At 37.3% G+C, this 14,544-nt stretch overlaps 2 protein-coding genes across 2 annotated transcripts; both read right to left on the bottom strand.

The window, feature by feature from the left end:
* Positions 1 to 219: 219 nt before the first annotated feature.
* On the bottom strand, positions 220 to 7,122 carry LOC139742640 (uncharacterized). Its single transcript, XM_071653169.1, has 7 exons — positions 6,923 to 7,122; positions 5,595 to 5,615; positions 4,033 to 4,293; positions 2,234 to 2,368; positions 1,689 to 1,771; positions 841 to 972; positions 220 to 468 (listed from the first exon to the last, which is right to left on the bottom strand). Exons 1-7 carry the CDS (start codon positions 7,113 to 7,115, stop codon positions 262 to 264), a joined length of 1,032 nt encoding a protein of 343 aa, XP_071509270.1. The 5' UTR covers positions 7,116 to 7,122; the 3' UTR covers positions 220 to 261.
* Positions 7,123 to 7,868: 746 nt separating this feature from the next.
* On the bottom strand, positions 7,869 to 14,287 carry LOC139742978 (cell adhesion molecule 3-like). The gene is made up of 4 exons (XM_071653488.1): positions 14,103 to 14,287; positions 12,533 to 12,892; positions 9,008 to 9,343; positions 7,869 to 8,224 (listed from the first exon to the last, which is right to left on the bottom strand). Exons 1-4 carry the CDS (start codon positions 14,164 to 14,166, stop codon positions 7,869 to 7,871), a joined length of 1,116 nt encoding a protein of 371 aa, XP_071509589.1. The 5' UTR covers positions 14,167 to 14,287.
* Between the last annotated feature and the right edge of the window lie 257 nt (positions 14,288 to 14,544).

Genomic DNA, 14,544 nt, shown 5'->3' with positions numbered 1-14,544 from the left:
AGAACATCTGAGATGTAGGAGATGTGAAAACCCGATTGATGGTGTCCTTGGCCCTGTCTTATAAAACTTGTGATAGAAATCAATCAATTACGAATCTCTTGAAAGCTGCAATAAATCGCAACCTGTGATTGATTGATTGCAGTTCTCCGTCTTAATTTCAATTATAACTTTTTTTTATAAGATGGATTTGCATTCAATCGTAAAGTTGCGATTGATTTGAATCAATCGCAAGTCTTTATAAGACGGTCGGGCCCTGGATTCCTAGAATTGCTTCTGCTTTGAGCTGGTGGCGTAGAGGGGCATGGCCGATGCATCCTCACGAGCCTCCGCTTCAATCACCTGACTGTTGGTGTAGTCATAGGAGGAGTAGATCGTTGTCTCTTCCGGTTGGATGTGTTCTTGAGATTCAGATGAATCCGGTTGTAGCGGGTGCGACACACTGAAGTAGACCAGGCCGTCCTCATCAACCTGTATTGTCAGTCATTACGAAAAAATTGGTTTGGAATTATAAAAAGCATCGAAGTTGGGTACCCCAAATAAAGGGGAGGTGTGAAGAGTTTACAGTACAAAGAGATTCAATTATGAATTCTTCAACTGATCCTCGAGTTTTGTTTAAGATTTTTTTCCTGTGTTTTTTTTGTGCAGATTTGAATACATCTTGTAATGATTTGTAACCAGTTCCATCTACTACTTTTTTAAACATTGCAAATCGATGTGAACAAGATGATAATTTCTACAGTAGAATTACCCCCAGAAGATGATTTGGTAAGTGAGCCTGGAGAGCCTGGTAGGGAATGTATAGAAAAATGTCGGGTGCCTGGCTCCTTGCATTATACTTACTTGGATACCATTACCCTCTGTTCTGACCGCGGAGTAGATGGTTTCTTCTTCAGTTCGGATGGGCGAGGTTTGCTGGGTAGAGGGTCTTTCCTCGCTTGACACTGCAACATATATCAAACCATCCTCGTCCACCTTATAGTGATAAAAGTAAAGATGATGATGGTAGTGGTGTGTGATGATGGTATCCGAGATGATAGTGATATTGATTCACTTCAATACCGTCCATCAATTGACGTCATGGCATTAAAAAAAAATGTATACTGTCAAGCAAGTGATTGCGAGCAGAGGCAAATGCATAAGTAGATTGGGCCTATTTACTCAAATCTGCAGTTGACACTGTTTATGTTCATTTCTGTTTGTGTTTACAAAGCGTAGATATCGTTAGATCAAAGTTTGCGCAGTCTAATTTGGCTGGATGATCATGAAAAAGGGAGAGAAAACAATGTTTAAGAAGATGGTTGAAAGAAACATGACAATAAAGCAGTCCAAATTGTTATATCGATGTAGATTTTGATTCATCCAGGTAGTATGATAAAAGCGTGTAAATCAAATCTGCACATGTTCGACCGGACTTGCTTGTGAAAAATCACGGAGGGGACAGTTTCGCGACTTTTGACTTGCGAGTCACTTCTTGCGTGTCTTGTTTGGTTCGTGAAAGGTTGTGTCGGAGTCCTCCTCCCCTACCCGGTGAAGGATTTTCCGCGCTCACATACACAACTTCACGGACTTCTCTTTCACGAAACTGTTTCTTCATGATTTTCAAAAGTAAGTTCAGTCAAACAGATTGAATTTACGCGCCTTTATGATAAGGTGTTGCAAAACAAATGTGCCGTGTCTGTAATACTTACTATTCTTCCACTATTTTGTTCCACTCCGTCAACAAGATGATGATCAACGCTTCGATAACTTGATCGGGTTTCATGTTTAGCATCTGTTAAAAAAGAAGAAAAACTTGCAAAATGACCAATAGCAGCAATTCTAACCCTCTCTGATCACTATGAATTTCCTTAATGGTAAGGAATGAGATGCCATTGATGAAAAAAAATCTAACATAATTCCATTGTACACGTGTATATCACTTCATTGGTTACTTATTTTCTGAATCAAGAATAGTCAGAAGAAATGGGATATGAAAAGTAATTGTGATGGGATGGTGAATAAGTAGGAGGACAAAAAGTCAGTGAAGAAATATAAGAAAATTACATTGAAATTGAAAGAGGGAGAGAGAGAGAGAGAGAGAGAGAGAGAAAGGTCAGGACCGGGTAATGTCGTTATGTTTATTATATAGACGTAGCAATTAAAAGGAGCTGATAGACTGTCAATATCAAAATGTAATATGCTACTTGTGCTAAGTTCTAAATTACCTCACAGTTTTCATTGAAATCACGTATACCTTTCTTTTTACGGCACGGCCTAGCTGTCATCATGACACCAAACACCAAAACGAGAATCACAACAGTTCCTCCCACTGTCGCACCCGTCACCGTCAGTATAAAACTGTGTGAGGCTGATGAGGTTGGCATTGCATCTAGCATGGATATACAAATTCGTTTAAATATATATATATATATATATATCCATACGTGTATATTTCATCTATCCACATGTATATTTCTATCTATCTATTTATCTATCTATCTATCTATACAGCTGGTTAGCTAACCATCTTTATATGCAGTATGTGTATAAGGTACGCTCTGCAGATACATACATACATACACACATACATATTATACAGAAACTGATAAACGGCATTTCAGTTCTTTTAAAGTATCGTCATCATGAAATTGAAAAAAAAAATAGAATCTTTTCAATAACTGCAGCGCATTTATCATGGCAAGATATTCAGATTTTAGCCTACAATAATCTAATAATTTCCTTGGCTTCTTTAGGAGCTTTAATGTAAAATATCTCAAATTGAAAAATTATATGTTTTCATTTGTATTTAAGCTCTTATGTATGAACTATTATACATATATAAGCATACACATACATATAAATATATATTTAAAATTCCATATAGATATATCATATTTATGTGAACATGCACTAATGATGTTAATAATAACGGCATAAAGTATATCATTGCCATAATAATCATCAAGGCTATCACCATAGTTATCCCTTTAAGCAACGATAAAGTTTGATCGGACATGGACATTTGAACACCATGTTTGTAGATAGTGTAAATAGTTATAAACAGCAACACTCGTAAGGAATTTAGGACCCCATGACTTTGTGAAAAAAATGGAGTTGGTGTAGAAAACTGGACTTTGTAACTGCATCTTGATTCAGTGTGAATATAGGATAGACGCTACTGAGTTAGCACAATGAAAGCGAAACCATAATGATACACAAAGGTCACTTAAACATAATCTCAAGACGGAACAAAGAAAATGTACCATAGCTGGCTATTTTTTTAACCAACGCTAACAGAACCTTGAAGCCTCTTTGTACAGTGTTACAGATTCAAGGATATTGTGAACTTCATACGATATCAATATGTTTTGGTGGAGTTCAAGGTTATTCATGGGCATTACTGCAAAATAATGCATATGTCCCTGAACGCAAGAATAATCATAATACATTGCCTGTTTCATGGGTCTTGTTTATACAACGTTAATAAGAATTTCAAAATCTCTCAAAGAAGAGGCTATTAAATATAGTTAGTCAGGGCCCTGTTTATGAAGAGTTTAAATTTAAAAGTTGACTTCTATGATTAGTCTATGGCAGCCTGTGTGTTAAGGAAATTTAAAATCGATTTTAACTTTTGATATAAAAACAGGGCCCTTATCAAAACCTTTGAACCGATTATGATCCATCCTGAGAATGAATATTTTTTCGCATCCAAAATTGCATGTCTATCACTTCCATTGAAGTAGATAATGACATTTTCCACGCGGTGATTTCTGATGATTTTTACAAATTCTGCAAACTATTGCAGATATCATTTTCAAGTGATTTTTTTTAAATGAAACATAAACAACATTGTGTGGCTTTTATGGAGGTAATCATGAAGTCATCATCCACAGATATCCAGTGCTCCTCCACATGGTACTCCCTATATTCCATGATCCTGTCTGCGATATCTATTCTGCTACCTCTCCTGATTTGTGTTATGGCTCATGTGGGTCCAATTTGTTTAACTGGTTTAGACTGGTTGTGATGCTGTTTCAATGATGAACAACGAACCTTCTTTGAATCTTACGAAAGATGGGACGCTGCAAGTTTGCCGACCGTAGCTGACGACACCTACAAGCCCACTCTTCAGGGGAACCACATTGTGCAGAGTGGAGCCAACCGAAACGCATTGGTCATTGTTTCTCAAACAGTAGTCTGCAGGATCTAAAGTCTCGACAGGCTTGAAGCAAATCTCGTCGGGCACGGTGAGATTATACCAAGATTTTGATAATTTCAGAGTTTCATTTGGCAGGTCGTACTCAAGCTTGATGCCTTGAAAAAAAAAGAAAATAACACAAAAGAAGAAGTTTTAAATGTTTTCCGCAATTGATCCGACTGACTGCATATAATGGAATTTTCGGGTTTGGGAAACAAGCTAGATGTATCTAATATCACAAGGGCAACTTGTCTGCAGGTCTTTCTTCTTTAAGATATAAGAGGTACATGCTCTGTAAATTTGAAGTTTGAAAAAAAAAGTTTTAAAAAATTGTGCAGCTATGTATTAAGTGCATATAGGTTGTTTCTAATTAGTAAGGAAGTTTTTGTATGGTGTCGTGTTTTTCCTACATAGATACCGGAAAAATGTATACAAGCAGACTGAAAAAAAAAGAAGATATTCTATCTTTCACGTACGCATGCACACACACGCAAGACATACACAAACCGATACATGTGCATATAAAACATTCATTTTAGCATAAAAATTATGTACTGCGTGTATGTGTCGTGTAATTGTACATGTGCTAGTATGCATGTGAGAATGCATGTGGGTTTTTTGTGTCCTTTCAAACTAACAGAGATCAGGGCATTCGGTCACGATACCTCTCAACTTTCCCACTTCTGCATTAATCGATTTCATTCATTCTTATCACGCAATGTGTAAACAAGAGAGTCGAAACTGTGAGTCTTCAATACAAGTGCTTCATAATCTTTCTTCATAATACATTATCTTTCTTTCGTCTCAAGTGGTCAAGAGAGTTTCCGCAAATCACAGCGGATTGTGATCTATTGAAGCGGAAATGTTTCTATATGTTTGACGGAACCATTATCACGACATCTGCTATAGACTATTAAATGCAGACGAACTGAGGTGTAGTCTCGTATGATTATATTGTGCTTGTGTCTATTGGGTAACTGTCAACGACGATATCTTAATATTGAGTTGCCATCAATATAAAACGAAACGAAGGGGAATAAAAAAAGAAGAAGAAAAATACAATATGCATGGCTGGAAGTCATACATGAGATGAGATAAAAATTATGAACAGACCCTATGTACATCAGAGTAAGACATAACCAGGAACTGCACCATTCTCTGGCAGTGTTGCTGTAATTCGGAAATACAACCGCAGCCCATGCTCTGGTAAGCGTGGCAATGGACATTTTCATGCATCAAAAGTTATTTAGCTGGATTTAATTTAGCCAATGCCATGTTTACACTTGCACTGCAAACAAACCATTCAGTCACATTATCATTATTTTTAAAGAAATGCTGAGATGGATCCCCCCCCAAAAAAAAAAGAAAAAAAGAAAAAAAAAGATGATTGTTCTTTAAAAGCAATGAAAACACTTACCATATTCAGCGGGTGACAAGGCTTGATAATGATCACAACGATGAAATAAATGGAAAAAAAAACGGGAAGAGAAAGAATTAATTCAAATAAATGTTTTTAACATGCTTGTTATGAAACAGTGCTAGTGGCCTCATCGGCCGCAATTAAACATAAAATGTAAGACTTGACGATGGTCTTATCACCTCACAACTCTTACAATGACTCATGCACGTTTGCTCAGTATAAAAATAATTTTGAAATCAGTTATTGTATAAACAATCCATGCGTTGAAGGTCCTTAACACAGTCATCACTTTCAAGTGGTTACCCCCTTCTTTTTTACACTGACTTCATTTATTTTGAGATATAATTTCTTTCGTTTTCAGTTCTTATTAAAGTATGAACCGTTCAGTAAACTGCAAACGATGCTACTCTCATAAAATATTATTACATAAATTAAGTAATATTGATTTGATTTGGATCATGTATTTCCTCCTGATAATTGATATACAAATGGAAATTTACAAAACATTCACGGAAATACTTACAAAATACTATTACAACATTATTATTATACATTTTTTAAGAGACAGAAATTCATTATTGTGCTTAAGTGACAAATATTATACAGCAAATAATTATGGAGGCATAGCTGGTAAAGTATAGGTTACCAAGGCTGTCATAATTGCCAGAGGTACAGAAAATGTAAATTATAATGATGATTTCTATAAATCTTTACCTTCTTATAGTAATTACATGATCCTGCAAAGGCCTACACGAAAGTCTCAAATGCACTGTAATTTTGAATTAGAATATTACAACGACGCAAAATATTTATGAAGATGACAGCTATCATATCATAATCATGTATATTGAGTAGCTTTCGATCCTAGCAGAATCTTCGTCATTTTGCCTGTGACTTAGATTCTACTATAGGATCGAAAACTCAGGCCCCTTTGACTCCATTTTGCTATATTGGCTCGCCACTATTGGATAAGCAGTTTTCAGCTCTTATTTTTTGTTACTAAGAGTTAATATAGAACACTGACATGCAAAGTAGCTAGAAAGACAGAGAGAGAGAGAGAGAGAGAGAGAGAGAGAGAGAAAGAAAGAAGAGAGCGAACTATCCATGTATGATTACTTTTTATATAATGATTATTATTTATTCTTTTTATTCTTGAATAAGAAAAGGCTTGGGGAAAGTTTTACATTTTATAGGTGGTAATATAATAACAAATGATAGTTAAAAGTACCAAAAATTGACCCATGGCTTAGAATAAAAACATTATATCGCATACTAAGACATAATTATTCTTTAATTGTCGATGTGTGGTAACAAATCACCCTTACGAGCTGTCGATGCCAGTAAGGGTTGACCGCTGATGGTACCAGCGCAGCTTGAGCAGTTACGAGTCAGTCGATACCAGGTGAATGACTGGAGTCCGGTCAAGGTGGTATTTGCACCTGATGCACTGGTGGTGGTGTTGCAGTCCTCCTCTGACGTATTAACAGGGCAATATTCTACTCTACAAGTACCATTCATGCTGTCATTATGGTTTGGTTGCCAATCAACATAGATGGATGATGATGACGCTTTGTTAGGATAGGTCGTTATGTTTGGTGGGTATGACTGGCCTGGTAGTGATGGGAAATTACATAACACACATGATAATCATTGGTATATTCGTATGTACTCTACAGAAATACTACGACGCCATTGTGATATTTCATTATTGCTGCTGTGATATATATAATAATGCTATTAATGATAATTACAATATTTTATAATCACTTCTGATCACTATTGATTGTGACAAGCACGAAATCCCAGAAATTCCCCGTGTGTGGTATACATCTTCCCTTTTGTTATAGATAATACCAGCAACGGAGAACATTTTTTTGCCATGATTGATTTATATTTTCCCTTTCAGGATTAATCAACAGGTAGTCTTACAGTCACCTATTTCTATGCAAAATACACTTCAAATCACTTAATTCAATTCATTGAGTGCAGTACCCATGCATTGGCTATCGTTATAATCATCAGGTAGCGCGATACTCGGGCAAGCATTGTTGTCGGTGACGATCCTAATTAATTAGTTAAGAATACAATCTTAACCGCATGTTACTAAATGGGCCTACTCCAGTCTATTATTTCATTGTAAAAAAAAGGAAAAGAAAAAAAAATGTATGGACATGATTAGGATAAAGCAGTAACACAAGCATCTGTATACACAAGGAGGAAATCTGTAGAAACTCGAGTTGGACAATTTCTAATGACCCCTCCCCTTTCACTTTAACCTCCCCAACCCACTCTATTTATACGCTTACTGGGTCTGATAAGAGATAGCGTTGCACTCGTCAAACTTCTCTCTCTGTCATCATCATACGCTATGCACTGATAAGAGCCGTAGTCGGAGGCTTGGACGTCTTCGATGAGAAGTGTTCCGATTCTCTCATTGTCATCCAATCCTCTGGGAGCATGAATGAAGTGACGAGTCCGACTTGAGTTAAAGACGCGTTCTGCTCCAACCTTGACCCACCGGAAGTAATTAGCTGGTGGGTTAGAGACCGGTGAGCACGACAGGGAGGCGGTGCAGCTCTCACCGTTCCAGTTGGTCGAGGCTTGTGGATTAGATATTAATGGTGGATCTACAAGTAAGGAGGATATACAGTCATTATGCTAGCACTCGCATAAAGGTAAAACCTGCAATAACAACAGCAACAACAACGACTACAGTATAGGAGAAAAGATCAGTATGTTTGATTTCAGACACACAGTAGATTTGAATTGAATTGCTGAATTACTGATACTGCATCGGTCTGACACTCGAGACTCAGTGGACAGTCCCAGCACATTTATGTCCATATTTCACTTGACTTTGATGTAATACATATACTGAACAAAAAAGTACGGACAAGCAAGACACATAATATAATATGCAGTGGATCATGATTAGAAAGTGTGTCAGCGTACGATATCAACATAAAAGACTATACTCAATGAAGGAATCGCAAAAGCAAATCTTGTATAACCGCGGGTTCCAGGAGCCAGGAACAAGTATTTCGAGGATGATAAGATTGATATCTTGATGATAGTAATACTTATGTTCTTTTTTATGCATTGCAGCTTTGTTTTTTCATTTATGTTCATTTATGTTTTCATTTTTCTCTGTTTCATCTTTCTTTAAAACACGACATCAGTTTTATCAAACTGTACTGTTTCTTCTCTCAAGTATACGAAAAATGGTGGTTCACAAATATATTGATAAATGCTGTATTACAATGTAGGTCTACCTTGTAATAGTCTCAATTCGTTATACATCGTGCACAGCTTGTGTATGTTTTCATGTTATACTGAAAATGGAAGTCTGATCAAACAATTAGCAAACGAACATGATTGTGAAAATTGAGGAGAATGCTCTGCAGACTCACCGTGAATGTCGAGGTCGACGGAAGAATTGAGGACAGTCGTGTTGAAAGGCGAGACGCGAAAACTCAGGCTACAAACCAGGGTTCTCCCGTGGTCCTCTCGAGAAGGCCTGTAAGTGAGAGTACTCGTTGCGTTGACGACCTCTCCAGGCCCACCCTGCCCATCGGTCTCGGGTGGGAGGGTCACGGCGTCAGCAGTGACTTCTCGGGTATCAATGTACCAGCGGAAAGTCGGGGCAGGGTAGCTGCGCGCAGAAGTGCAGGAGATCTCCTGAGATAGGTTAACTTGGAGGTTGTCAGTACCAGTCAGTTTCACGGTATGTGGTAATCTTGCTATTTCTAAGCAAAACAAAACAAAACAAAACAAACAAAACAAAACAAAATAAAAACAAAACAAAAAATAAACCCCTCAAAAACAGAAGCAAGTACAATCAATGAATAGGCAAAATCTGTAACTGGTTATTAAGCGCATTTTGTAATCAGAGGAAAGGGTATACAAAATAGATAGATATAACTCTAGTATATGTCTATGTGCTCTTGAGGTGAATAGAAGAGACAGAAAGATGGAAACAGAGAGCTAGGAGGGAGAAAAAAAAAACACACACACCTCGGACTTCTTGGCTGCACATGCATAAAGTTTCCTGAAAATGAAGTTATACTTTTCCCTGGGTACCTTTCACCTATTCCAAGACAACATCATTACAGGAAATGTAGAGTATCAAATCCTTTGAAAGAAAAAAAATCCTTCATTGCCTCTTGATTTCATGGCAAGTGGTGGTGCACGCCGTATGTCAAATAGATCTAGGAGAAACATGGCTGCATGCTCTACCTACTGCATAGTGTGAGGCGTTTACCTCAAAATTAATTCGCAATCCATGCAATAACTTGGCGAATTCATGGAAGACCATTTCACAAACATTGCTACGACAAATAGGCGATTTCTAGATTTTTCAACTATTCTATCTTTTTATGTCAGATACAAAAGTATCGGAGCTGTGCGACTTAAACAATGTAGTGTTGTTCACTGCAGAGTTTAAATAGAAGATCAAGACACATGTTTGCCTCACACATCAATGACGTGAAGTTTACTGGTCAATAACTATTCACTCAATGGTAATGATCATCGTGTGATACTGGACACCCAAAATGAACCATGTCGACATTGAACATTTTATTTACTGCAATCATGGACTATTACACATGGACATTTATCATTTCGCTAATTAATGCATTCTATATGTCTGTGTCAAAAGTGTCACAAAACATTTTAAACATTCTTCCCTGCTTTGATCGCATGATCTCCGCCGCCGGCAAGCCAGAGCTGCAAAACACAACGCAGATTTGGAAATTATAACACAAAATGCGCAGAAGAAAACAACTGTCTTAAATCAAGGAAAATGCAAGTGCAGTTGTGGTATGTATCAGTATATTACGGCTCAGATATCTTCATTAGCAAAATGTAGATACTTCTAGAGAGAAAGCTAGCTATCTAATTATTTGATTATGATTTGTAATCTCATTCTCCATCTTTTCCGCATATTTTCATGAGTAAAAAGAGACAGCAAGGGAAGTAAACATGACAATGTATAGGCAAGGTCGTTTGTGTGAACGATAGCGAGCGAGTTTGTAATTTCCAAGCAAAATACATGAAATTAGTCATGTTCTGACGTTTGCTGTTTCTTATCATTGGCGTTTATTCAAACACTTTTCCGCCTGAAAATGCGCATCAGCCAAATAAGACCGGAATTAGGGAAACAGTTCCTTTGTCATCGACAGTGCATGATTATGCAATCATTTTAGAGACACCTGTAAGTATACTCGTTGAAACACGCATAGTCAGGTGGCGGCGGATCTCGTACTTCAAAGTGGTTGGATTCGTTGAAAGTCCATTTGTTAGTAGGTCCATGCTGCAATCATCAGTCCCAAATAAAACAAACTGTACTAGATCGAACAAGAGCAATCCAGATCGTGCCACATTGACAGTGGACCGGGTCAAGCTGGTAGCTAGACCAAAACATCAATCTGTATCAATTATTGTCGGGGAAATGTTACCGGGAGGCTATATTTGGCTTTACGGAATGTATGAAACTCCTCTGCACAGACGGATTTTTCTACGTCACGCGAATGCATGTAGTCTCATTTTTTTAGAATGTGCCAAAACGGTACCACAGAGGCACGCTACGCTTATGTTAGATTACATCTGTATTATAGCTTTGGAAAAGCTCTTCAAATGGGAAATTCATGAAATATGAGTGGAGAAAAACATATACTTTGTGACTATCCCATATATTGAGTTTTGTTAATATTTCGTTTGATCCTATCGATAGGACATTATTGTCAATTATGGTGCTTGTAGTTCAGAACAGTACACCGGATACTCTGACGTATCTGTAGGTAAGCCTACATGGAGCCCTACCAAGTCTCATGCATTTCCAGGGGTGAGACTCGCGCTTCAGGGGATTTCCTCACGCTCACACGAACGACAAGCTTTTTATCACTGGTCCAGAACAAAAGCAGGACAAAACAAAAGATACTCTCCCCCCCCCCCGATTTACCAACATAAGTACCTGTATAGTCACATTATTAACCAGAATGAAGAAGCCAAAATGTTGCAGCATCCATGCACCAGATTGAGCGATATAAGGGCCTAAAGCTTAAAAACGCTCCTCAGCTCAGTCGACTCACTGCATTGATCGAACCTTACATCCCTCCCCTAGCTACTCCCTGACCCTAGCACTCTTCTGTGAAATAGAATTTCAAGTTTTCCTTTATCTCATATAGGCCAGATTAAACAGTTCACGTTACGTGTTTTAGTGTTTTCCTCGTTCTTCTTTGTTCAGTAACTGTGCGTGTGTGTGCATTTTTCTTCATTTCTGTTATTTCTGTTTTGTTAATATTGTTGTTGTTGTTGTTATTGTTGTTGTTGTCATTAGTGTTTTGTGTGTCCGCAAGTATATCTTCTGTTTTTGTCACATTTTGCTGGTATGCACGGCCAAATAGTGTCTGTGCCGTAATTTTGCTGTATTATGATGTATTTAATATGTACGCATTCTAAAATCATAGTAAGTACTCTTATATAGTATGCTTGTATTATCAGCATCATACGATTATATCAATAAGTAAAAGTACAATTATATATAAATGAGTTTAATATGAATATATTTCATTGGTATTGGTTCTGTCGTTTTCATTCAAGTTTTCTACGTCCTACAAGCACGTATTGTATTTTTACTGTCATTGAATACTTTTAAGAATGTTTGTTTTTGTGATGTCAAAAATCAATATGTCATATGACTTATGAAAGATGACAATTTTTTTTTATGAAGAATACAATCCAGAAAAAAAATGAAATACAAACTCGATGCAGTGCTGTTTTGTGATAGCTGACGCGGTTCACCCAAGGAACGCTCAATCCCAACTCGATGTTCGGTTCGCTCTTGATCGCTCTGGCACGCTTTGACATTGCGATTGAACGCATACATCGTTTTGCAAAATTAGCCACCTTCTATGAAATAATGGTAGACTTACTGGGATGTGTGATGTTAAGAATGGCTGTACTGGTGCCGATGCCAGCGCTGGTGGTTACAAGGCAGGTGTACGTATTTTCGTCGTCTTCGGCGAGTCGCCTAATGGTAATACTCCCACAACATAAGCCATCAGCGGTAAATGAGTACTTTGAACTGTCTTCCGTCTTTGAGTCACACCGTGGTTTATTCGAAGCGGCATCAAACTTGCAACTTACCAGCTCCGTTTGATTAACAAACCACTTCAGATGATCTTGCATTGCAACATGGCTGGACGGTGGATCATACTTACAGGTAATGACCACAGCGAACCCCACGACCCCTTGGCCTTGAATAGAAGTTGATACTGTGAGAGCGTCCATTCCTGCTGACGAAGATTGTGATTGCTGAGTTAATATAGTCATAATGCTTTTAAAAGCTCCTAAGACGTAACATCTTAAATCATTATCGTTATCTTTGACGTCTTAAACATCAATGCTCATAATTTTGATCATAATCATTATGAACATTATCATTTTATCATTAGCATTATCATAACTATTTTCTTCATGTTGTTTAGTTTTTTTTTCTGTTAATATTTCATTGTGTAAGATATTGAGGGTTCTCGAGCGTTCAATTTTGGGTTTTTGGCTTCTAGCCATACTTCTTTCGATATTAAATCTAATCCTTCAAGTTCAGCTCCAGCCTGAAATCAGTGGCTGTAAATATAAGCAGAAAAACAAATTAGGGGAACGAGACAGTAAAAGCTGACATGATACGAAACGGAATTGCCAGTTGTGCTTGATTGATTACTATTACAGCTTGATAAAAAACATATTTTTTTTCTTTTTTAGTCTTGATCAGAATTATTAGCTAAAACGTTCGCCATCCTGATGCAGAAAACTTTCATCAGTTGGGGAGATCGTACTAAAGGTTGGTAGATGCCTAAATCTTCTATTGCATTCACCGTCCTGTTCCTCTAATATCTTAAACTAATAAACCAAACTGCTTTATCCCTCCTCCCCTAAAAAAGACGAAAGTTATGAAGCAGCCACAGTATGCCGTGATAAGGCTCTAGCCAGACCCATATAAACACATATTGCTGCCTTGTAATCCATGAGGAATTCAATGGAGACATCAAGCACATCAGTTTATTTCATGTATGACACGGTCAAAGCAAAGCAAAGCAAAGCAAAGCAAAGCAAAACAAAACAAAACAAAACAAACCAAAACAAAACAAAACAATAACCTAACTTACTTTGTTATAAATCATTAACCAAAATTGTCAGATAATTAACCATGCAGACCCAATTGCTACATATCCCAAAACCCATTATCTTTTTTGTATCTTCACCTATCTTCATAAGCTGCAAGTCATTTCTATTTATTTTTCTTTTTTGCATCATTATTTGACGGATTGTGGTCACTCTTTCATGTTATAAATGGAACACTTTTGTTTGATGCAAGTAATTTTCAGGATACTGAATCACTTGTTAAGAATCCAAAATTAAGATCAACGGATTAAAAAAAAAGTTTGACAAAAATATTATCTACCGCTGATATGCGATGGCTAAGTAACTCCAACTGGTGCTTACCTTCTGGAAAACGGCATAAGATCAAAGAGACGAAGGAATGAAAAACTAAGATATCGACCTTCATTGTATGAGCTTCACAGTATCTTCACTCAGTCTGCATTCTCTGTGACCTCAAATGAGCAGCACAAAATAAGTGCGTTGTATAATAGATGTCTTTTCTTTTTCTCTCGCAGTGGCCATTTACATTGTACTACTCTCAATGACCTATGTGATAAATGTCTTCCCACTGAAAATGAGCGAATTCATTGAGGCGACATAAGTAATGTAAGCACTACAATACATTCTTTAGCACAGCCAATAGTATATGTCGTGGTTTGAAAGATGATAAGTTATGTGTCGTGCAGCTGTACTTGCGAAAATGTTTCGCAGTCCACTTGACCAGATTACGGTCGTTTATCTGACAAGAGGGTGCGCTGTTTCAGATACTCTGTATTTGTATGTA

Source organism: Diadema antillarum, unplaced genomic scaffold, assembly GCF_040938485.1.
Source record: "Diadema antillarum isolate AM-2024a unplaced genomic scaffold, OU_Dant_1.0 scf00000033, whole genome shotgun sequence".
In the NCBI taxonomy this organism is placed as follows: domain Eukaryota; kingdom Metazoa; phylum Echinodermata; class Echinoidea; order Diadematoida; family Diadematidae; genus Diadema; species Diadema antillarum.
Note: the sequence above shows the minus strand (reverse complement) of the source record. Positions and strands in the feature narration are given on the sequence as shown.